The sequence below is a fragment of the Dreissena polymorpha genome, chromosome 3 (genome assembly GCF_020536995.1).
Source record: "Dreissena polymorpha isolate Duluth1 chromosome 3, UMN_Dpol_1.0, whole genome shotgun sequence".
Classification (NCBI taxonomy): domain Eukaryota; kingdom Metazoa; phylum Mollusca; class Bivalvia; order Myida; family Dreissenidae; genus Dreissena; species Dreissena polymorpha.
Genome location: NC_068357.1, coordinates 3,377,603 through 3,400,954, shown reverse-complemented (window position 1 = coordinate 3,400,954; position 23,352 = coordinate 3,377,603). Strand labels below are relative to the sequence as shown.

Genomic DNA, 23,352 nt, shown 5'->3' with positions numbered 1-23,352 from the left:
TATGACAGGTTACAGCGATCCATTTTGTGAGGTGCGAATGGGAGAAGAGAAGCTGTTCTCTACGAGCGTGAAGAAGAAGACTCTGACACCCATGTGGAACGAGTCTGTCACGCTGAAAGTCCCCGAGAATTGTGGGATGTTGGAAATTGTGAGTATTTCACTGGGATAGACAGTACCAGAACAAGTGCATAATGATTGTCATAGAGATTGACATCTTTAACACAAGATTTTTTTTTCCCAGGATTATCTGAACTATTCTACTCCGGAACGATCAGATATAATTATAAGATTCAAATCTGAACTTAACAAATTTGCAAACAACCAGTTTTATTGTCAAACATTAACCTGGCGCTGACCTTCATGCATCAATTTATTAAAGTAGTGTTACGGTGAAGAAAGTAATTTCTGTACTGGAAGTGATATTAATCAACTGAAGCGCACATCTCTTACTATCCTGTTATGGTCTCATTAAACTTGTGAGAAATGTGCATGAACAAACCCAACTGCAAAGATAGGAACAATCCATGCATTAAATGTATGCATGAACAAACCCAAATGCAAAGATAGGAAACAATCCATGCATTAAATGTATGCATAAACAAACCCAAATGCAAAGATAGGAAACAATCCATGCATTAAATGTATGCATGAACAAACCCAAATGCAAAGATAGGAAACAATCCATGCATTAAATGTATGCATAAACAAACCCAAATGCAAAGATAGGAAACAATCCATGCATTAAATGTATGCATGAACAAACCCAAATGCAAAGATAGGAACAATCCATGCATTAAATGTATGCATGAACAAACCCAAATGCAAAGATAGGAAACAATCCATGCATTAAATGTATGCATAAACAAACCCAAATGCAAAGATAGGAAACAATCCATGCATTAAATGTAAGCTCATTGAGTTCATGACTACCAGGCCAATGCAGTCGAGCTAGAGACATGTAGTAATATCCCATAGCAAAAATGCAAATCAAAAATAAAGCAGCCTCAATGAAACAAATAAACATGCATGCAGCCTAATAATTGTCAAGCTTATGTAGATAACATAAAAGTAAGAGAGTACAAATAGTAAACAACTTAAAAAAATAAAATAATAAAGCTGTATATTTTTTTTTTTAATATAAGAACAGTAGCATAATATTGTTAATCATAATCATGATGTACATTACAATCATACTAACACGGACATCATTTTCTATTAAATATGTTGATTGCAAACATCATCTTTTTGCAGCAACTCTTCGACAAGGACATGTTTGTCAATGATTTTCTCGGCAAAGTGATGTTGACCCTTGACCAGTTGAAGGAGCTCTCATTAAGGGTAGGTGTAATGTCCTGGCTGAAACCTATCCCGCTCAGAAGCAAAGCATAAATTGCTATATGCAACCAGCATAAAACCAGAACAGCCTACATCTAACTTGCGGTCTGTTCAGGTTAAATGCTGTTTGCTTCTCATTAGTATTTTATGATTAAATTTGATTTTCTAAAGGACAATAAATGCGTCAAAGTGCGTATCTTAGTGGTAAAGAGTAAACAGAATTCAGCCCTTGTTGTTTAATTTCCTTTTCACAATAACTCCTGACAGATTTTTGTATATAAGAGGATAAACAAAGAAAGATAAAAATTAATGTCAAATAGCTAAAAACTTTAATGGCCAATTAAGCTTTTGACTGCTAATTTTTTATGTAATTGTTATGCCCCAACAATGTGGGAGGCATTAAGCATTACACTTCTGGGTCTGTCCAAATGTCTGTCTGTCCGCAAGCTTGTGATGAAGTTTCCAACTACTTTGTGGATCTTGCCAGAACTTTTACAGTTTAATGACCTTTATAGGAAGATGATTGTAAAGACAGAAATTTTTGAGGGAACATTGTAAGTATTGCCACAATTCTGGCAATTTGTCTCTGTTGATTACAACTTTGATTTAACTACTCGGTGAGTCTCGCTCAAACTTTCACAGTTTAATGACCTTAATGTGTATAATTTTACAGAACAGAATTTTACCTTGGGTGAATTTTTGCGGAATTATGGTCCTTTGTCTCTTTATAAAAGTCCAAAACATTTTGTTTTTAACTCCTCTTAAACATTCTTTGTGAGTCTTGTTCAAACTTTCATAGTTCAATGACCTACATTTGTAGATGGTTGTTAGAAAAGGGATTTTGGCTACAACGATTTTTGCTGAATAATGGCCCTTTGTTGGGGTTTCATTGCCCTTTTCTATCTCTATGTCAGTATGTACATTCAGAAGCTGGAGTTTTAAATTCCTTGTTAAATTCTGGCAGAATATGGCTGAGACTTTTGCAGTTGAATGACCTTAATGTGTAGTTTATTGTATAGAACAGATGTTTGGCTTGGCCAAGTTTTGGCAGAATAATAGCCCTTTGTCAGTTTTTCTAACAAAAAAATGCAGTCACAAAGTTTGTTTAAAACCCCTTTAATAACTGTGTAAAACTTGCTCAAATTATCACAATGTAATGACTTCAATATGATCGCATAGAAAAGAACAGTGACAGCGACCAGTTTTGGGTCAATTATGGCCTTTCATCTTCTGTGGAATATATAGTGGGTTTCTGTGTCCAAACTTTTGTTGTGGGGGATTCAGTGTCTTTCCTAGTTTTAACTTAATTGTTGAGCCTTTAATGAATGATTATATTGTAAATAATAGTTATGCCAACAATAAAAACAATAAAAAAATTGCTAATAAAATGAGTTTTATTTTAGTTTTAAAGTTGACATGCTGTTATCCATTACAGTTTTGAGCAACAGGGTTCATTTCTTAAATAAATAACCCACCGAAGAATATTATTAAAATGTTCAAATAAATCTTTATTATTCATCTGACCTTGTTACTTTAAGCTGTTGAATATTCTTTTATATTGGGTAATTACTGTTTTTGTTGCAGAAAACATCAGACTGGTTTCCTCTAAAACACACAAAATCAGGCCAGTTGCAGATCAAGTGCACAGTCACAGCCCTGGAAACAACGGTAACTTGTGTGCAGTATATCAGATATTAGTGCTGTAAATGAACATGTTACAAATTAAACAATCGTTTATTACATAAGGGTACCTTTTTATGATCCCCCAAAAATTTTTGGGGGAGCATATAGTCGCCGCTTCGTCCATCTGTGTGTGTGTCCATCCGTTCGTGCACAATTTTTGTCCGGGCTATTTCTCAGCAATTAATGACCGGAATTCAATTAAACTTTATGGGAAGCTTCACTACCAAGAGGAGATGTGCATATTATCAGCCGGTTCTGGTCGGATGATTTTTCACACAGTTATGGCCCTTTGAAATTTTCCATTAACTGTACATTTAGTGCAATTCTTGTCCGAGCTATTTCTCAGCAACTAATGACCTGAATTCAATGAAACTTTATGGGAAGCTTCACTACCAAGAGGACATGTGCATATTATCAGCGGGTTCTAGTCAGATGATTTTTCACAGAGTTATGGCCCTTTGAAATTTTCCATTGTACATATATTGCAATTCTTGTCCGAGCTATGTCTCAGCAACTTATTACGGGAATTCAATGAAACTTTATGGGAAGATTCACTACCAACAGGAGATGTGCATATTATCAGCCGGTTATGGTCGGATGATTTTTCACAGAGTTATGGCCCTTTGAAATTTTATATAAACTGTACATATAGTGCAATTCTTGTCCGGGCTATTTCTCCCCAACTACTGACTGGAATACAATGAAGCTTTACGGGAAGATTAACTACCTTGAGGAGATGCGCATGTTATTTATGGGTTCTGGTTAGATGATTTATTTAGAGAGTTATGGCCCTTTGAAATTTTTAAGTTGCTAAACCATCCATTGTATTATTTTGTCCAAAGTTATGCCCCAAGACGTTTGTTTTATCTGAATATATAGTGCAATATTGTGACACAAAAAACTTTGGGGAGCGTCACCCGTCTCTGACAGTTTCTTGTTAAATTTTGCAATTTATAGATAGTCTAAATTAAAGTATAAAATTCTTATCGTTAAGCTTACGCTAGGAAATGTTATAAAATGTGCTGTTACAGTTCATACGATTTTCTTTTGAGCAGCAATATGTAAAAAAGCACACAATTTTGTGATATTTTTTCTTTTTTGTGTGTAATTTCAACTCATGCATGTTTACATTAAATTATCATTAGTGTCATATTTTCAAGCTGAAATTCTTATAATAAAAACAATAAATTGTAATATATTTGGCTAGATTTATTTCTTGAGTGTAGTGAATGTACAATTATGAAATGCCTGCAGAGAAAGGACTCTGGCATGGGTGATATGGAACCCCTAGCAGACTCCAGTAACTCCGCCTCCTCTCTTCCTGTCAATAACTCCGCCTCCAGGAAGGGGCCACAAGGTGATGAAGTCACTCCAATAAAGGGGCCACAAGGTGATGACATCACCCCCAAGAAAGGACCAGCAAGGGAACTCTCATTGGAAAATGAGGTGTTTGAAGAAACCATACAGGTGGGCATTCTTATTTAAAGCCTCCCTTATGGTTATTGAACATACAATAATTTTGTAATATCTGAACTATCAGAATTCTCCATTGTATAAACAGAGCAATTTTGTAAAATAATAATGTTTTGTTAATGATTTTTTTTTATTTTTGTTATTAAACAACTTAAAAAAAAATAGGTCAACCATGGAAAATGTGTAAATACAAATGTAAAGCATTTGATCTTGTTTACTAAAACTACGATTTTTAGCAGTTGATTGTACCTTACAATAAGTATGCATCCAGTTGAAGTTTGAGTAGCAAACTTTTTTGTCATAAATCTGTATGATTAAAATCTTTTGAAAATAACTTTATTGTCTCTTATATTGTTTCATTAGCAGGAGAATTGAAAACTGGTGTAACATTGTCAAAAACACTCTTTTCGCATTCAAATGTCACAATATTTATGATGGCTGAAACTGGGGGGGTTGGGGGGCATATACTTGCGGCTTCGTTCGTGCATCTTTTTTTTAATTTTGACGGAATTTAGTTTTCCTGATAATTGTTTCTGTCCTACTCTATGTGTGTCAGTCTATCTTTCCGTTTTTCACACTTTTTTGCACAAGGTTACAGGTGCAAATAATCCAATTTAGGTGAGACTTGATATGCTGTGCAAAAATCTATTTGTTCATCTTGTGTTTCATAGCAAGTTACAAACACCCAGCGTCCAACAGACAACGGTGTGTACCCTCGCAGAAGAAGCGGCAGACAGACTAATGGTAGGGGAGACAACTCTCCTCTGACATCGACACCAATGAAGGAGGAAGGGACAGTCACTCTCAGACGATCAGCTTCTGATGTTAATATGGATAAACGGCGTTCACACACAAACTCGTAAGATTATCATTTTTAAGGCTTACTTTTGTTTTTTTAATAAATAGTTTACCCTGCCCAAATGTGATTATATTTGTGTTTATACCGGTGTAGTTATGTTAAATGAGTTTCGATATCTCACAAATGGTTACCGGTAGACGGTGGTGTAGGTGCAAAAAACAGATCTCTAGGTCCAAGGTCAAGTAACACTTAAGGTATAAAGCAGGATATAATATTTAGAGCCAAAGTCTAATAAATCCTATTGAGAGCATAATTTTTGCCTGCATTGAAGAAATTTTAAAGCATGGTGAGTGATTGTTCATGCTAAAGAGATAGGCCACATCTGCATCAACATCTGTGCTGTGTAACTTGGATGTAGCTTATTACTCAAAAGTAGTTAAGATATTTAAAAGATACTTCATACATAGGTGCCTTGCTTGGTGTTGCATGTAGTGTGTGTGGTATCAAAAACAATGTCTGTAAGTGTAAGTAAAGATAGACAAATGGTCTCAGTGCAAAACTTTAAAAAAAGATATATTTTTGTGAAACTTCATACATAGAAACCTTGCTTTGGATTCCATTTAGGGTGGTTTGCATCAATGTATTTTTTTTATTGATAATATAAAATGCTTTCTACTCAATAACTGAAAAACAAATTGTGATATTTTAATTGAATATCACAGTTAGACACCTAATATGGAGATGTCACTTAGGATTGTGTATAGCTATAGAATGAGTGCTAACAAGGTCAAGGTCATTAGGGTCTGTGTCTGTGGGTCATTATGATAGTCTCTGTCTATATTTGTTACATCAGAATAACTTTAGTTTACTACTGATTTCATGTGCTGACATTGTTTCCAATTTTCTCAATTTTGTGATATAACTGTTTCTCATGACTATGATGGAAATTTTCAGGGTGAATTCCTTGGTGGCCTTCAATGACTTGAATATATCGACAGGTGAGAAAACATGTTTGAATTGATACACATGAATCATTCGCAATCGTGGCAGCTTATACTTGGTGTTTTGCAGATGTTTGTGTTGGTTTTTTCTTTGACAAAAAACTAGCTCACAATGTGAAGTAGCCTACACAGACTTTAGAACTTTGAAATGTGTTAAATTTTCTTTAACCCTTTGCATGCTGGGAAATGTGTCGTCTGCTAAAATGTCGTCTGCAGAATTTCTAAAATTAGCATTTTCTTCTATTTTTTCAAAGAATACTATCAGAATAGCAAACAGTTTAGATCCTGATGAGACGCCACGTTCTGTGGCGTCTCATCTGGATCCAAACTGTTTGCAAAGGCCTTTAAAATTCGGTTCCCGCACTGAAAGGGTTAATTTACATACTGGTACAGATGAACACTGCTATATCAAAGTTGTTGGATCTTTTACATAAAAAAATGGAATAGCACAAAAAGAAAATGTGATGTACTGTATGTACCACTTGGTATCCAATAGAAAATGCACTTATTGTTTTATTATTGAAGATAAATGTATAAACCATATGAACATCCATATGAAGGTTGGTAAAAAATATTGTATGGTAAATGTTTAAGTCTTTTCTTTTTTCCCACACATTTTATTTCGAGATTGCAAACAAATACATAATACATATCATACGTACAAGTCCAAAATCATGTTATGCAATCAGAGATAAAAAAAAAAACATATGAAAAACATCTATGTTTTTCTGTATAATAGAAATCAATGACTCTTGTTTATATAAATGTGTTTCAATCAAGAGAATGTCTTTAAATAACTTAACATAATAGTACAAGAATTAATAAAATCAATAAATTCTGCAATAACAATCTGTTGGTTTTGTAAATACATATTTAAAATAGGCTCTGGGCTGAAACAATACTTGGAAATAGCTCTTTATTTGAAAATAGCAATGTTCAACTGTATATATATAGTTTTTACTAGTTTATAATTAAACATTAGATATGTAATAGCACTTTTATTTCTCAGTACAATAATGCCAAGTAGATTCGGTATGAGCTAATATAAAACATATTTTATGCAATATTTTTACATGTCTGTAGTTAAAGTTCCATTTTTGTTCTATTTTTGTAGTGGGCACAATTCTGGTTAAACCTAGTGTTTTTAATGCTTCGAGTAATTGTATTTAAGAACTGGATTAATGTTTACTTCCTATTAAGACTACATTTTGAAACTTTCATTTAATCTGTGAACTTAACAATGCCTGAACCTGCTGGGTTTTTTCACTAACAATAGACTCTTCATCTACATAACTATGTGTGCTGCCATATTTCATGAGTGAACTTTTGTACTAACAATTTAGTCCCAATCGATTCTACTCTTGCCTCTGGGCCTCACATGGATGACACAGTTCATGATCCTGACCCCAGTGGTGAGTTCAAAGTTCAAAGTTAAAAGAGGTCACGGTGATTCTGGCATACTCATGTTTCCATGTTAACGGTGCTTAGCAACGCTTGTTAACCATCACCGCTTGTTCATATTGCACAATACAGATTTTGATATACTACCCACTCAAATTTTTAACATCATAAAATAATTAAGAGCTCTTATATCTTTTACAGGTGATTTTAGTGGATTTTAGAATCTTCAGTTCATTCAGTTATTTCAGTAACATATTTTGGTATTAAAAAAGAAGTGGCTTGGTATTTGTTCCTATTTCGCATTTTGCCAGGTCCCAGCACACAGTGATAAATCATGGTGATTTTATTTTGCCTTTCTTTTTGTTTGTCAAAAAGAATGTTACAAACACAGCCATTCTGCTTTTTTGACCATTTAGAGGAAGTAGGAGTATGTTGCTAGACTGCTACTATTTTGAGTGTATTATTGTATGGTAGAGTCATGAATTCAATTGTTCTTTATCTCATGATGAAGTTATTAGTAGCTTCAATTTGTCATAGGGATAGAATTTGCCTCTTGCCTGTGATAATTATATTTGATGCTTTTATACACGTTTAGCAAAAAAGAAACTGAAAGTAGTACGCATAGAAAAAGGTTTGAGAGATATTGTGCATTATGTTTCATGTTCTTTCTCTTGTAGCTAATGAAAAAATAATGCATGTTATTTGGGCCATATGCAGTGTCTAAAGCATGGAATGATCCAAAAGAGTTTGTTGTTTGGTTCAACATTATGTTGTGATCTTCAGAAAAATAAAACAAAATGAGCCGTGCTCTGTGAATAAGTGGTTTAAATGCATGTGCGTAAAGTGTCATCCCAGATCAGGCTGTGCAGTCCGCACAGGCTAATCAGGGACGACACTTTCCACCTAAATTTGATTTTTGCTCAGAAGAGACTTTCTTGAAACGAAAAATATCATAAAAGCGGACTGCACAGGCTAATCTGGGCTGACACTTTACACAGAGCACAGCTCCAATAGATGTGATAGTTACCACAAGGCATTATTACCTTAATTCATCTATCAAAGTTCACACCAAATTATATGTTATCGTTTTATCAGGTACGTTTATCAAAATTATCAGGTCATTGTCATGTTGGTTTATCAAAACAATGTTTTGTAATGGTGTCATGTTTAGCAAAAGATTCAAAAACATCTTTTGATATGTTGTTGGTTTATCCAAGCCATCTATTATCATGTTGTTGTGTCTATCATAATAATCTTTTGTCTTCAATATCCAAATAAATGAATTACAACATGAAACAAATTGGGAACTGCTGCAAGATTGACGCGATAAACACCAACTCATACTATTTTATATATATAGTATGTATAGTATTTATATTTTATAAAATGCAAAAATCACTTAGCCTTTAGTACTTGTCCTATCTGGTACCCCTACATTTAGGATCTATTTCTAGGCATAATCTTCGAAAATGCAAAAGATTTACGGGCAACCGAATGCAGGTCAACCCTTTATTATAATTCATTCCCACAGTTATCCGTTAATGGAACACTTTACCAGATGTTGTTAAAAATAGTGATTAGCTGAACACATTTAAATCTAAGCTGAATGGGCAATTAGCTTAAACTCCTTCACATTATTATGTAGGCAAACGTTATCTTCAATTGTCTCACGCGCGGCTTAGAACCAATTCAAGTTCGCTTAATGAACACCTACCTGCATGCGAAAAATATCATTTTGTCGCCTCTGTCCGTGCGTTGCTATTGAATCTAACAACCACTTCTTTTTCATATGTCCTTATAATAATTAAATTCGCCATGAATTAACAACATTTCTAGTATAACTAGTGATATTGAGCTTGATGCACTTCTTTTTTGAAGAAGGTATCTTGAAGAAAATGACAATTCAGAATTATTTATATATGTTCAACAATATATTAACAAATCAAGGCACTTTTCTTAACAATCTGCTACTGACACAATCACCACTTGCTGCTGTACTAGTCCTTGCATGAACAATCTTCCTTCATCATCAAATTTCTCTTTCCACACTTTTTATATGTATTATGTATAATTCTTATTTCTGGCGCATTCAATGAAAATATGTCTAAAAGCACACCCATGTATTGTGTAAATACTACTTGTACTCAATCAATGATAATCACTATTAGTTTGTGAAGTATTGTTGGCTTAGTCATCAAAAGCTGCTTATCAGGGCTCAGCCTATGTTCAAATTTGAGGGAGAAGTTACTTCTCCTTCAGCTGAAATTAGGGAGAAGTGAGGCAACTTCAAGGAGAAGTGATTTCTGTGCAGTGTTCAATTAACATTTGTCATTGATTGTAGAACATAATGGTACTTTCATATAAAAAAATTCCTGTACAGGTGTATTAAATAAAACTTAAATTGTAACAAAACCAGTAATGTTTAGTATCTTTTTACTTCCTTGTAAATGTTGAACAATTTATCATTGAATCAAATCTATATTATGGTTTAAATATTTGTTTTACATTAAAAATTCATTTAAATTTTATTCCATGGCTTAAATTTCGCTTCTGATCTGTAAATTGCCTCATATTTATGTGCAGTGCTAGGTTGCCTCTTCACATTTCATCATTCTTGAGTATTGTTTTAATGGGCCATTTAAGTTTGCTGAAGCATAGCTATTGGCAGCCAGCACAAGGCAATTAATACAGGCATCATCTATTAATAATTTCAAGAAGTCTAATGGCCCCTGACTGTTCATTTGAATGTTCAACTTGGCAGGACCTGTAAATGGGGCAACTAATGGCATAGACTCCTCCTGTGTCCAGCAATCCACATCTAATTTATTATAATTGGTCAATGCCTGGCTCAAAGTAAAAGGATAAGTCACTCTGCCTTCATGAAATAATGTGCAAAGTTAATATTCCCTAGAGGAAGACACGCCCACGTCACCCTCATGGCTGAGCCCTGGCTTTTTCATGTTCCGCAAAACATGTGCCATGTTGAGCAGAATAATGTTGTGCATGGCATAGCCATACATTGTTTCAGAAATTGGATATAATGTTACTGAAACATAAATAGCTTTATTGTTGTAAAAAGAGCTGATTATTAATTATACACTTCAGCTATTCTAAAAGTTAAACGCTTCTAATTTAAATGCTTAATTAACCATATCAAAGAAAGAAAATAATGCCTCATTTATGAGAGAAATAATTGTTATTCATGATTGTGTAAACATGAATTATAAGTTGAGCCATATATTTTTTATCATTTTAACCACTGTGAAAACAACATTAAACATCAGACACTGATTTTTGTGGTTTTGAATGGGTCCACTCACCCTGCAATTCAAATGTTAGACAAAAGTTTATGTCAAATGTGGAGTATGTCCCTAATTGGATGTTGTGCTAGGTTTAAGAGACTTTGTTATTGTGATTTTTGGATATGAAAATAGTATTGTACTGTTATTGACATTTTGTTGTTTTATCATATGTTTCATGGATTTAAATCGTGTTATTTTAGGTGAAAACAGAAAAAAACACTGTTTTTTGGCAAAATGAAGAAATTCATTATTTAAGATCCAAAAATAAAATCCATGAACTTTCAATCAAAATGGATGAAACAGTTTTTGTAACTTCACTTTTGTTAAATTTTACTTTTATTAAAAAAATGCTTCCAATAAAAGTCCTAACTTACGGACATAAACATAAAACATGTATGGTTATATAACTAATCATTTTATAATTTGGTGCCTATGTACACACAGATGACATAATTTAATAAAATAAGGTTGAATTTGGCATGCATTTCTCCAATCTTATCTATTGGCAAAGCAACATGAGTCTGAAAATTATAAATTAAATTTGAGTATTATGCTATTATTATGACTTTCTTTGATGAAAAGTTGTCCTTTGGGAAATCAACACACATTATAACGGGATGTAATACATAGAATTTGCTGCAGGGGAAATCTTGTTTAGTCATAAGGAAATATCAGTCTGGCTTCAGGCAAGGTTTTGAAGATGTTAATGGCTTTTAATCCACAACCATGGCTGATAGTTACAAGGTTTTGTTGCGAATTCTTTACTGTATAAATAATTAAGTCAATATTTTCCTCAGATATTTGTATGAGTAATCCAATAGCACTCGTTAGCACCTGTTTTCAAAAGTAGTGAGCATTTTATATTAATATTAACCATGTTAGGACAATTTAAAATAAAAAGACAACAAGTCTGAGAAAAAAAGAATACTGAAACTTTATGAAATAAGTACTTTGTTTACATTTTCGCTAAGGAGCTTTGTGATTATATCTTATTACTATTTAGTTGCTGATAGCTCCTTTGAGACCAGTTATATGAGTAACTCATCTGAGGTGAATTGCTATGGTAACAGTACACTGTTGTCAAGACAATCATCTGGTGTCTTAGCAACCAGCCCAAGCAAGTATTCAGTTACCATGGTTACTTGTTGGCCTTTCTTACATTTTTTACCACAACCCAGAAGAAATCTATTGCAGGGTTTTCATGGACATTTTAAAGTAGACAGATGATTTCAAAATATCCAAAGGAAGCATAAGTTTTTCTTTACTAAGTAGCCGGGTGTTGTCAAATATTTTGGTTATATTGGCAGGTCTTTAACTCCCCTGTGGTTTAATGAAACCCCTGTGCTTTGGGTTGTTTCATTTCTTTGTTTATCATTGTATTGCTTTAAACATAATGCTTCATCTCAGTTTGCATATTGGACCATTGTTGTTATTTTCAATTAAAACAGACAGTCTGTATTTATATCTTAGATATGGATAGGTGTTAAGGTTTATCTAGCATTGAGATATTATCTAGCCAAATATAAAGTTTCTGAAAATAATAAATGCTGATTATAATTTATTAATTTTAAGAACTAAGGTGATTTGCAATCAAGTGATACTGAGAGCCCTTTATGATGGGCTTCTATTAAGTTTCATTTAAAATTCTGACTTCCCAATGATCCACGATGCATGCAAATCTTTGCTTATTATTATGAGGTTACTTGTCACTTATTATGTTTGGTTTCTTATCTTTGTGGAATTCATTATGATAATTTTGTGTGCTTCATAATTAAGCTCTGTAACTGAAGAGCAAGTGTAGCAATTCAATTTTGAATTTGATGTTGTCGGGGTGTTTATGTTATTGCAATTTTTTATGGTAATGTTTTCCACCAGATTATGTTTGATAATTTATTAAATAGTATCCTTATTTTAAGTTTATTCTACATTTTATGTGTGTTAATGCATCTACGGTTGTTTGCAAGAATTAAGTGATAATATAATTATGTTCTTAATTGTACTATAAAAGTATTACAAAAATATTTTCTTACCAAGTAATTTTTTCCTAAATCTCATGACTTCTTATACATGACTACCACAAAGTAAGTGCAGTATATTGAAATCTGTATATGTGTAAGTGCATCAGTGCTGTAGCTTGTAAGCTTATATTTTAATATGCTATTAATTTGTGAATGCTTGTGTTTTAGATGCTCTTGGACATAGGCTTTTCAATGTGACAGGCAAAGTATTAAGTATCCAGGGCCTAAAAGGAAATGAGGGGAAAATGTACTGCAAAGTCAGAGTGATTGCGTAAGTCTTGCCTTTTTAAGGTTGAATCAGCATATTTTACATTTATTATTGACAGAAATGTAAAAAAACATACAATAAATAATAAACATATTTTTCATGTCAAAGGCATAGTGTGATACAGAAAGTATTGAAGGACAATATATAAATTTGTTTAGAACAACCAATAGCTCACCATTTTACTATTAGAGCCATTAATAGCCATCAGTTTAGATTAAGTTTGCTTCTACTAAAATTTGCTAATACTCAAGTTTGCTGATATTCAAATTTGCTGATACTTAAATTTGCAAATATCAAAATTTGCTAATACTCAAGTTGGCTGATACTTAAGTTTACTGATATTCACATTTGCTAATACATGTACTCAAGTTCACTGATACTCAAATTCCCTAATACTCAAATTTTTGAAATTCAATGACTTTTCTTGTTTAATTATACCAAAACAAAAGCCTTATGGAAGTTCCATTACGTAACAATGTTTTTGTTACATGGAGTTATTTACTCGCTGTTTCCCATGAAGCTTTTATCTCTCATCAACCCTCCTAATTTCTTAAAGTATTATAATTTTACTGGGCGCAAAATGAACAAGTTGCCCACTGCATTTTTATGCATTCTTAAGATAATTGGAGGATTGAATATCTTAATTAATGTCATTATCTTTTTTTCAGACCACACAAGCATCGTCTACGCAAAATTTTTGGCAACCGTGTGATAGCGAAGTCTCCACTGATCAAGGCGACCCAGCCCATGGTGAACCTTGCGATGGATGTAAGGCACTTGATTGCAGCTCACAGTCATGTGCTGAATAGGGGACTTAATCAAGACTGGTTTACATTCAAATCACAAGTTGTAACTGAATAATGTCCGATTCCACTGATGTGGATTTTTGCTTAAAGCACAGTGCTCAAGGGGAGATTTTAGGATACAGTGTTGTCCGTCATCACTGCTTTAGTTCATCAGTTAACTTTTTTCTTACAATGTCTTCTCTTCATTTATCACAAGGGAGATTTTAGCAACATGTGAGAGGAAAGATCCTTGGGTGACCCTCTGTCAAAGATGTTCTAGTAATTGCGGTCAATTGCATGCTAAGAACTGACATGACTTCTTAAACATCTAAGCTCAGCTTTAAGTTTTGATTTTTTTTAAATTAATAAACCAATATAACCACAAGCACACAACACTTACATAATTAAAATGAAAGTTCTTGAAATCTGAACTCAAAACTGTTGGTTATGTGCTCATACATTACATTAAAATTTCAGAGTGACCCATGCCTTGGGTTGAGCAGTAGACTACTAGAGTTTTACATGATGAATATGTGCTTGATTTGATATGGGACTTGAGTAGGCGCTTAATTTGATATGAGGCTTTAATATGTGCTTAATTTGATATGGGGCTTAAGTAGGTTTTTAATTTGATATGGCACTCTAGTAAGTTCTTAGTTTGGTATGGGACTATAATTGGTGCTTAATTTGATATGGGGACTATGATTGGTGCTTTATATGATATGGGGCGTTAGTAGTTGTTTAATTTGATATGAGACTAATAGGGGCTTAATTTGATATGGAACTTAAGTAGGTGCTTAATTTGATATGAGACTAATAGGGGCTTAATTTGATATGGGACTTTAGTAGATGCTTAATTTGATATGAGACTTTAGTAGGTGCTTACTTTGATATTGGTACTTTAGTAGGTGCTTACTTTGATATTGGGACTTTAGTAGGTGCTTATTATTATACGAGTCTTTAGTATGTGCTTAATTTGATATGGCACTCTAGTAGGTGCTTAATTTGATATGAGACTTTAGTAGATGCTTAATTTGATATGGCACTCTAGTAGGTGCTTAATTTGATATGGGACTTTAGTAGATGCTTAATTTGATATGGCACTCTAGTAGGTGCTTAATTTGATATGAGACTTTAGTAGATGCTTAATTTGATATGAGACTTCAGTTGGTGCATAATTTGATGGTTTATGTGGTTTATTTATTCGCATAATCAGCATTACATGCTTTTGGCAAAATAAATCATATGATAAATACATATACACAGTGAGATAAAGATTGGCTAAATCATAGCATACAAATAATCTCGATAGATAATATTTATAAAAAAAAAAACACACACACACAAAAACACACAAAATAGATATGAAAATGTAGCACAAAAAAACACAATGTTTATTATGTGAAGGAATTTAGACAACTAGGAAGCAACAGACGAATCAATGATTTCTTTTCGTTTTAACATTGCAAAATATATAAATTTCGATACTTTACGGATACGTTTTACAGACTTTGTTGACATAATTGTTTCGAAATATTTCAATGTGTTAAATGACAGCCTTATGTTGTATTTTAACCTTAACTCTCTATAAATTGGACTAATACATAGAAAATGAAATTCAGATTCAATCATATCAGATGTACACACTTTACACTTACGATCGTTAACTTTAATATTGTTAAATCTTCCTCTTTCTATTTCTAAGTGATGCGAACACAATCGGAATCTACTCAACGCAATTCTATGCTTTTCATTATCTATACAATTCAAGTAGGTTTCAAAACAAAATTCTTTTTTAAATAAGATATAGTATTTTAGCTTACTTTGAGACTGTATACATTCAAACCAAGTTTGAATGTAAACATCACGGACTCTTTGTTTTAGCATACAAATATAATCAATTTCGTGATACTGGTGCAACCATACATTACTATAACCAAGATCATCAAGTGTAGTTTTAACAGCATTTGGCCAACACAGTTTTCTATCAATATTCATGCATGCATCGTCAGAGGTTAATGTATTAAAAACTCTATTTATCAAAGTACTCTGTGATCTCATGATTTTACACCAATAGTTAAGAGCTCGTTCTTTACAAATGATGGACAATGGAAAGCGACCAAGTTCACCTAGTACAGCAGCATTAGATGTTTGTTGACGAACCCCAAGTATTTGTTTACAGAATTTTAAATGCAGTTTATCAACCTCAGGCATATCGTAAATTCCCCAGACTTCGCAGCCATACGTGATTATTGGTGCTACCATTGAGTCAAACAGTAACAACTTAGTTTTAATATCTAATTTGATTCTACTGAATATTGAAATAAGGTGATTATATGCTTTGAGAGCCTGCTCATTCAGTGATTCAACTGCACGTTTAAGTGAGCCGTTATAGAAAAATTTAACACCTAAGTACGTAAAAACATCTACTATTTCAATGTTGTCGCCGTTGAGTTCCCATGTGTGAATATTTCTATATTTATACTTTTGAAAAATGCATACCTTAGTTTTCCCTACATTTACCTTGAGACCCCATTTCTTAGAATATTCATTTATACAATTTAATTGGTGTTGTAGACTATGGGGATCAGTTGAAAAAATTGCAATGTCATCGGCAAACATTAACATAAAAATGGATAACATATCAACATCGTTTGTACATAGGTTTGTAGAACTCAAATGCTCACCAATATAATTAATAAACATAATAAACAAAAGAGGTGACAAAGGCTCACCTTGCTTGACTCCTAATGATACATCAATGAATTCTGAGTATGACATTAAGCTTGGACACTTTATACACGATTTCACATTTGCATATATGGATTTCAACATATTAAGCATTTTACAGCTGATACCTGAGTTCACAAGTTTAATCCATAAGGCATCATGAATGACAGTATCAAATGCCTTTTCATAGTCTACAAAGGCACAATATAGTTTTAAATTATTTGCTTAAACCTTCTGAATAATACTATGTAGAATAAAAATAGAGTCAGACGTACTACGATTATTTCTAAAACCAAATTGACATTCATTTAAAATTGATTTGTTCTCGCACCAATTATTTAGACGGTTGCGCAGCGTTAAAGAAAATATTTTTGCCAGAATATTTACTAAAGTTATCCCTCTATAATTTGCCGGATTAGATTTATCACCCTTTTTGAACAATGGGACAATTGAGCCTTTAGTCCAGGACTCAGGGTATACACAGTTATCAAATAAGTAATTAAAGATTTTAGCTAGGAATGGGGCGATAAATTCTTTACAATCAATGAAAAAGTCCGCAACGTTACCGTCCAAATCAGCGCTTTTAATTCGGGACATCGAAGATATCGTTTCAATAATTTCATCGGTCATAAATGCATCGTCGAGCGAGTCAATATTTATGCCGTCAGCTGAATCTGAATAATTGCAATTACTAAAACAATTTTCGTTTGGCGTTGCAGACATTTGTTTAAAGTGATTTAAAAAATCATTTACATTTATATTGGCTTGATTTTTATTACCGCCTTTGAATTTCTTTATATATTTCCAAAATTTTCGTGAATATCATACTACTCATATCTTTAAGACGATGTTGCTCTTTGTTATTGTAATTATATTTAGCTTTTCTCTTACAAACACAGTATGACCGCCTAGCTTCTAAAAAATTTTAACGCGTTGTATCATTTGGCTGGTTATAAAATAATTGTTTCGATCTATAAAATATATCTTTAGCTTGTTTACAATCAGCGTTAAACCAATGCGGCCTATCCGAATTAATCACGTATTTATCTTTATTCATACTGCAGCGTCATTTACCATGGACACTAAATGATATCCGATAAATTATAGACGACAGGTTATTAATACACGAATCCAAATCGAGAGAACCGTTAATCACATAATTTGATATGGGACTTATGTGTGTGCTTAATTTGAAATGGGACTTAAGTATGTGCTTAATTTAATGTTCGACTTTAGTAGGTGCTTAATTTGATGTGAAGCTAAACTATGTGCTTAATTTATTGTGGGTCTTAGGTAGGTGCTTAATTTGATATGGGACTTTAGTAGATGCTTAATTTAATATGGGACTTAAGTAGGCGCTTAATTGAATGCAGGACTTAAGTATGTGTTTAATTTGATGTTGGACTTCAGTAGGTGCTAAATTTGATATGGGACTTTAGTAGATGCTTAATTTAATATGGGACTTAAGTAGGCGCTTAATTGAATGCAGGACTTAAGTATGTGTTTAATTTGATGTTGGACTTCAGTAGGTGCTTAATTTGATATGGAACTTTAGTAGGCGCTGAATTTGATGTGGGACTTTGGTAGGTTCTTAATTCTATATAGGAATGAAGTAGGTGCTTATTTGATATTGGCCTTTAGTTTAAAGATAATTTGGTAGGTTCTAAATTCTATATAGAAATGAAGTTGGTGCTTATTTGATATTGGCCTTTAGTTTAAAGATAATTTGGTAGGTTCTTAATTCTATATAGAAATGAAGTTGGTGCTTATTTGATATTGGCCTTTAGTTTAAAGATAATTTGGTAGGTTCTTAATTCTATATAGAAATGAAGCTGGTGCTTATTTAATATTGGCCTTTAGTTTAAAGATATGTGCAATTTCAGATTGACCGTGGCCTGGGTGTGAGTGGGGAGACACTGCTACAGTTTGACATCAAGAAGGAGGGCAAAGAACACCTCGTCTCCAAGGCTTACACCATCAAAAGCCTCTTCAGTGGTATGGACAGGGGCAATAGTTATAAAGAATATTAAGCTTTGATTTTATAAGATTGGCCATATTATTGTACAGGCTAGGGTTAAGATTTATGAATAATGTTAAGCTATTTTTCAACTGAATTTAAGCATAAATCTTGCATTATTTTATACATTGGAAGTTGTGCCTGACTAAACATATTGGCATTTTTTAAATGTATTTTGAAATACAATAATACACTTTCAGACCTTGAGCATTTTTTTGTACTTTAAGAGCAAAATTGGCATACGTCATGTTCTTGTCAAGAATTTTGGCATAAAGAGGTTGTCAATATATTTACAAAGCATTTACTGTAAAATATTTTAACTTCATCCATGCTTTTTTAATCTTCACGCAATCATGTCAACCAACATTTGATACGAATGTTTACTTTTTTTAAGGAGAGGGTGGGGAAGGGGATAAAATCCAGAAAGTTTTACCACTGGAGAGAAACATCAGTGTTGAAGTGTTTCTGCAGCATGTCCCCAAGGACCAGAGCACCTTTAACCGCCACAGCCAAGGAAGAATGACCTTGCCAGGGTCATTCAGAAAGTAGAGGACAAGATGTGTGTTGTTTCAACCATTACCAAGAATGACCTTGTCAAGTTGTTAACAAACTACATCTGGGAGTGTTTTTTTTGTAATCTTTTAGTCCTCTGTTTAGCATAAATTTGGCCTTTTGGCCATCCTTAAAAATTCTTTTGTTTGGCATAACCCGACCGACCCACTCAAATCAGCCCGACTGAATTTTTTTTGCTCGCCGAAAATTCTTTCCGCTAATTTTTTCCTTTCCGCTTTTTATCCTTTTCGGTTATTTGCGTCATTTAATTGAATGCTCTTTCAAGGATATCTAGAATAGCAATGAACAAAACGCGTACCGGCATTTATTTGAGTCGCCTATTTATTTGACATATGCGATTAATTAGACTTTAAATACAATTAAACCGCTCCTGTTTTTCTCGTAGCCCTTTAATTAAAATACGCTGCTGACGTTCAGGATAGTTTGGGAGTAAAAAACAAATTAATTAATTATCACCGTTCAATTCAATTCAGCAATCGGTAGAGATGTGGAATATTATCGCCATATAACTAATTATTTAATTATCACTCTTTAATTCAGATCGGTAAATATTCGGTAGAAAGATAAAAAGTGGTCAGCTTAGAAATATTTATTGACGGGTATTGTCAGGTTTTTGTTTCATTTGCTTATCTCTTTATACGACTTTCCGACCGGTCGCCATTTTGGAGGCAGACGCGATATTAAATGTGTTTTCAAATTATACAACATCTGCGCATAAATGACCCAATATTTTCTGATAGCTCCACCCGTAGTGATCATTGGAATAAATGCTCACTATTACAGGGCTCGCGCTGTCATTCGCCATTTGCGAAAGTATAGCGAATTTGGCTCAAGAAAAATATAATTTGCGAATATGCTTAAATCTCGTTAAATTTTATTGAAAACATCCGCCATGTTAATCCGGAGTGTTTTTTAAACTATTTTTCTGTTTGATTCCATGAACAATTTGAAGCGCATATGGTAGCTGGCCAATCAACATTGAGTTCGCTATCGGGTAATATTGGGTCATTTATGCGCAGATAATGGAATACACAGTTGATATTGTCGTCTGCCTCTAATATAACGGCCGATGGCAAATGTCGTATAAAAAATAAGCAAATGAAAAGAAGCCTAACACTCAATAAATTATTTTTAAGCTGATCACTTTACAAATTTCTACCGACTATCGATCTGAATTAAAGGATGATAATTAAATAATTAGTTACATGTCGAAGATGTTGCACCTTTCTGTTCTTGATAGAAATAAAGATGTCATAATTACTTTGTTGTTTTTTTACTCACAAATTATGCTATTGTAAAGTAATATGTCAACCAAATAGTATATTAATTACGTATTTACTAGGTAACTTGTTTTCATTTTCTGTAGACAAACGATATGCACAATTTATTTCATGTGCAAAATGCGTACAATTTTGCGGACTGTCGTTTTCAGATAAAGTATTTTTCGTCGATTATATCATATTTTTGAAGTTCTTTATAGAAAAATAGACTTACGAATACACGAGCAGTAATACGGACGGTGCAGAAAAATCTTTACCAGAGGCAGAAGACTTAGAGCTTTATTTGATAATTACCTTTCAGCTTGGTATATGTCGAAGTTCAATGTCGAAAAAAAAAAAACAAAAAAAAAATAAAATCGCTACCTACCTACCCACCAAAATTTACCTGGGTCGGGTTATGCCAAACAAAAAATTTTTTAAGGATGGCCTTGTTATGCTTTCATTTTATGAAGTGTGATTATTTAAGGTTCTATAACTGGGATTGTTCTTTTCATTGCATTTTAATCTGTTTATCTGTTTAGATTTCCAGCTACAAATTATAAAAACAGGGTTTTATGTATTGTTTTTAGTAAACACAATTTTATATATGTTAGATATCTAATACTCTTGTTTTCAAAGCAAGCGTAAGTTCTTTTTATGCTCCCCCAAAAGCATAAAGTCGCCGCTTCGTCTGTCCGTCTGTGTGTCTGTCCGTGCACAATTTTTGTCCGGGCTATTTCTCAGCAACTAATGACTGGAATTCAATGAAACTTTATGGGAAGCTTCACTACCAAAAGGAGATGTGCATATTATCAGGAGGTTCTGGTCGGATGATTTTTCACAGAGTTATGGCCCTTTGAAATTTTCCATTAACTGTACATATAGTGCAATTCTTGTCCGGGCTATTTCTCAGCAACTAATGACCGGAATTGAATGAAACTTTATGGGAAGCTTCACTACCAAGAGATGTGCATATTATCAGTGGGTTCTGGTCGGATGATTTTTCACAGAGTTATGGCCCTTTGAAATTTTCCATTAACTACATATAGTGCAATTCTTGTCCGGGCAATTTCTCAGCAACTAATGACCTGAATTCAATGAAACTTAATGGGAAGCTTCATTACCAAAAGGAGATGTGCATATTATCAGTGGGTTCTGGTCGGATGATTTTTCACAGAGTTATGGCCCTTTGAAATTTTCCATTAACTGTACATATAGTGCAATTCTTGTCCGGGCTATTTCTCAGCAACTAATGACTGGAATTCAATGAAACTTTATGGGAAGCTTCAATACCAAGAAATTTGCATATTATCAGGGGGTTCTGGTCGGATGATTTTTCACAGAGTTATGGCCCTTTGAAATTATCTATAAAAAATTATTGTCCCCCCAACTGTAACTGTGCCCTCAAGAAGTTTCCTTTTATCTGAATATATAGTGCAATATTGTGACAAAAAAACCGTTGGGGAGCATCACCCGTCTCTGACGGTTTCTTGTTTTTCAAATGTCATGCATATTTGCTTCCTTGTTATTGCCATGACATTACGGTTTATATTTTATTTTGACACATTTGTAAAGGCCATCTTTGGTTTACTTAATTATGTATACATTTACCAATATTTGGAAATTAATAGCTACTTTAATAAGTGTTATAATGGAATGATATGCTATGCCTTATCCTCTTTCAAAATCTAATTTCAATCCAAGCATAATAGTACATTTTGCCTTTTATTTACATATCTTTAATAATTGCTAATTGTTTAAAGTGAGTTATTGCTGTACTGGTAATTGACAACCATTATTTAGTATGTTAGTGATACATTTGTAGTTTTTGTTACTTGCATATCATGACCAGTATTGTAAATAGGTATTTTATTTAATAATAATTTATTACAAATGTAATATTGAAAAGCTACCATGTGTATTGTGTTGAGTTTGTAATTTACAGTTTTTATGCTCCTGGAACAATTTAAAGGAGATCATTTGAGGTGCGTCATGTGAAAATTAGTGTTGTGCCATATGTGGCCAGCATAGCTCCTGACTAGCCTCAGGATTAGGGCAGTAAGAAACTACCATGGCAATTAATGAGACCACACAACTTGGCATGCCTTTTACCCTTTGCATGCTGGGAAATTTGTCAATTGCTAAAATGTTGTCTGCTGAATTTCTAAGATTAGCATTTTCTTCAATTTAAAAAAAAAGAATACTATCAGAATAGCAAACAGTTTGGATCCTGATCAGACGCCACGTTTTGTGCCATAACTTCTTTATTTATGATCACATTTTATTATTACTTTGACAAAACAACACTTAACTGAATACCACAATGGATTCCACCCAAACTATACCCCACGCCCCTACCCAGAATCCCCCCAACCTCCCCCCCCCCACAATATATTTTTTTTTAACATCATCTAATAAATTACCACAATGACTTTTGAAAGATCGTCTAATAAATGACCACACCCCACATTATACCCCCTCTCAAACCCCCCCCCACCCAAATATTTTTATTTTTTTATATATTTTTTATTTTTGAAAGATCGTCTAATAAATTATTGAATTATTGAATATGAACAATTTCCCCATGATGGCTTACGTTATACTGTCAAGCACTCGAATAGTCGAGGGCGCTGTCCTCTGACAGCTCTTGTTACAGTTCAGCTTTTCTTATTTCATAACTATGCCCAACAAATTGTTGTGGGGAGCAT

At 33.3% G+C, this 23,352-nt stretch overlaps 1 protein-coding gene across 5 annotated transcripts in view; it reads left to right on the top strand.

Moving 5' to 3' along the window:
- LOC127872759 (uncharacterized) overlaps positions 1–23,034 on the top strand; it is a 116,956-nt gene extending 93,922 nt beyond the window's left edge. For 2 of the 5 annotated variants that reach the window (XM_052416140.1, XM_052416138.1), the window contains 11 exons: positions 9–148; positions 1,252–1,338; positions 2,920–3,003; positions 4,273–4,485; positions 5,163–5,350; positions 6,245–6,288; positions 7,635–7,703; positions 13,181–13,283; positions 13,949–14,048; positions 18,679–18,790; positions 19,207–23,034. In XM_052416140.1, coding sequence (XP_052272100.1) covers positions 9–148; positions 1,252–1,338; positions 2,920–3,003; positions 4,273–4,485; positions 5,163–5,350; positions 6,245–6,288; positions 7,635–7,703; positions 13,181–13,283; positions 13,949–14,048; positions 18,679–18,790; positions 19,207–19,361 — 1,295 coding nt within the window. In that variant the 3' untranslated portion in view covers positions 19,362–23,034. The other 3 variants (XM_052416139.1, XM_052416141.1, XM_052416142.1) reach the window with 3 other exon arrangements.
- Positions 23,035–23,352: the final 318 nt, after the last annotated feature.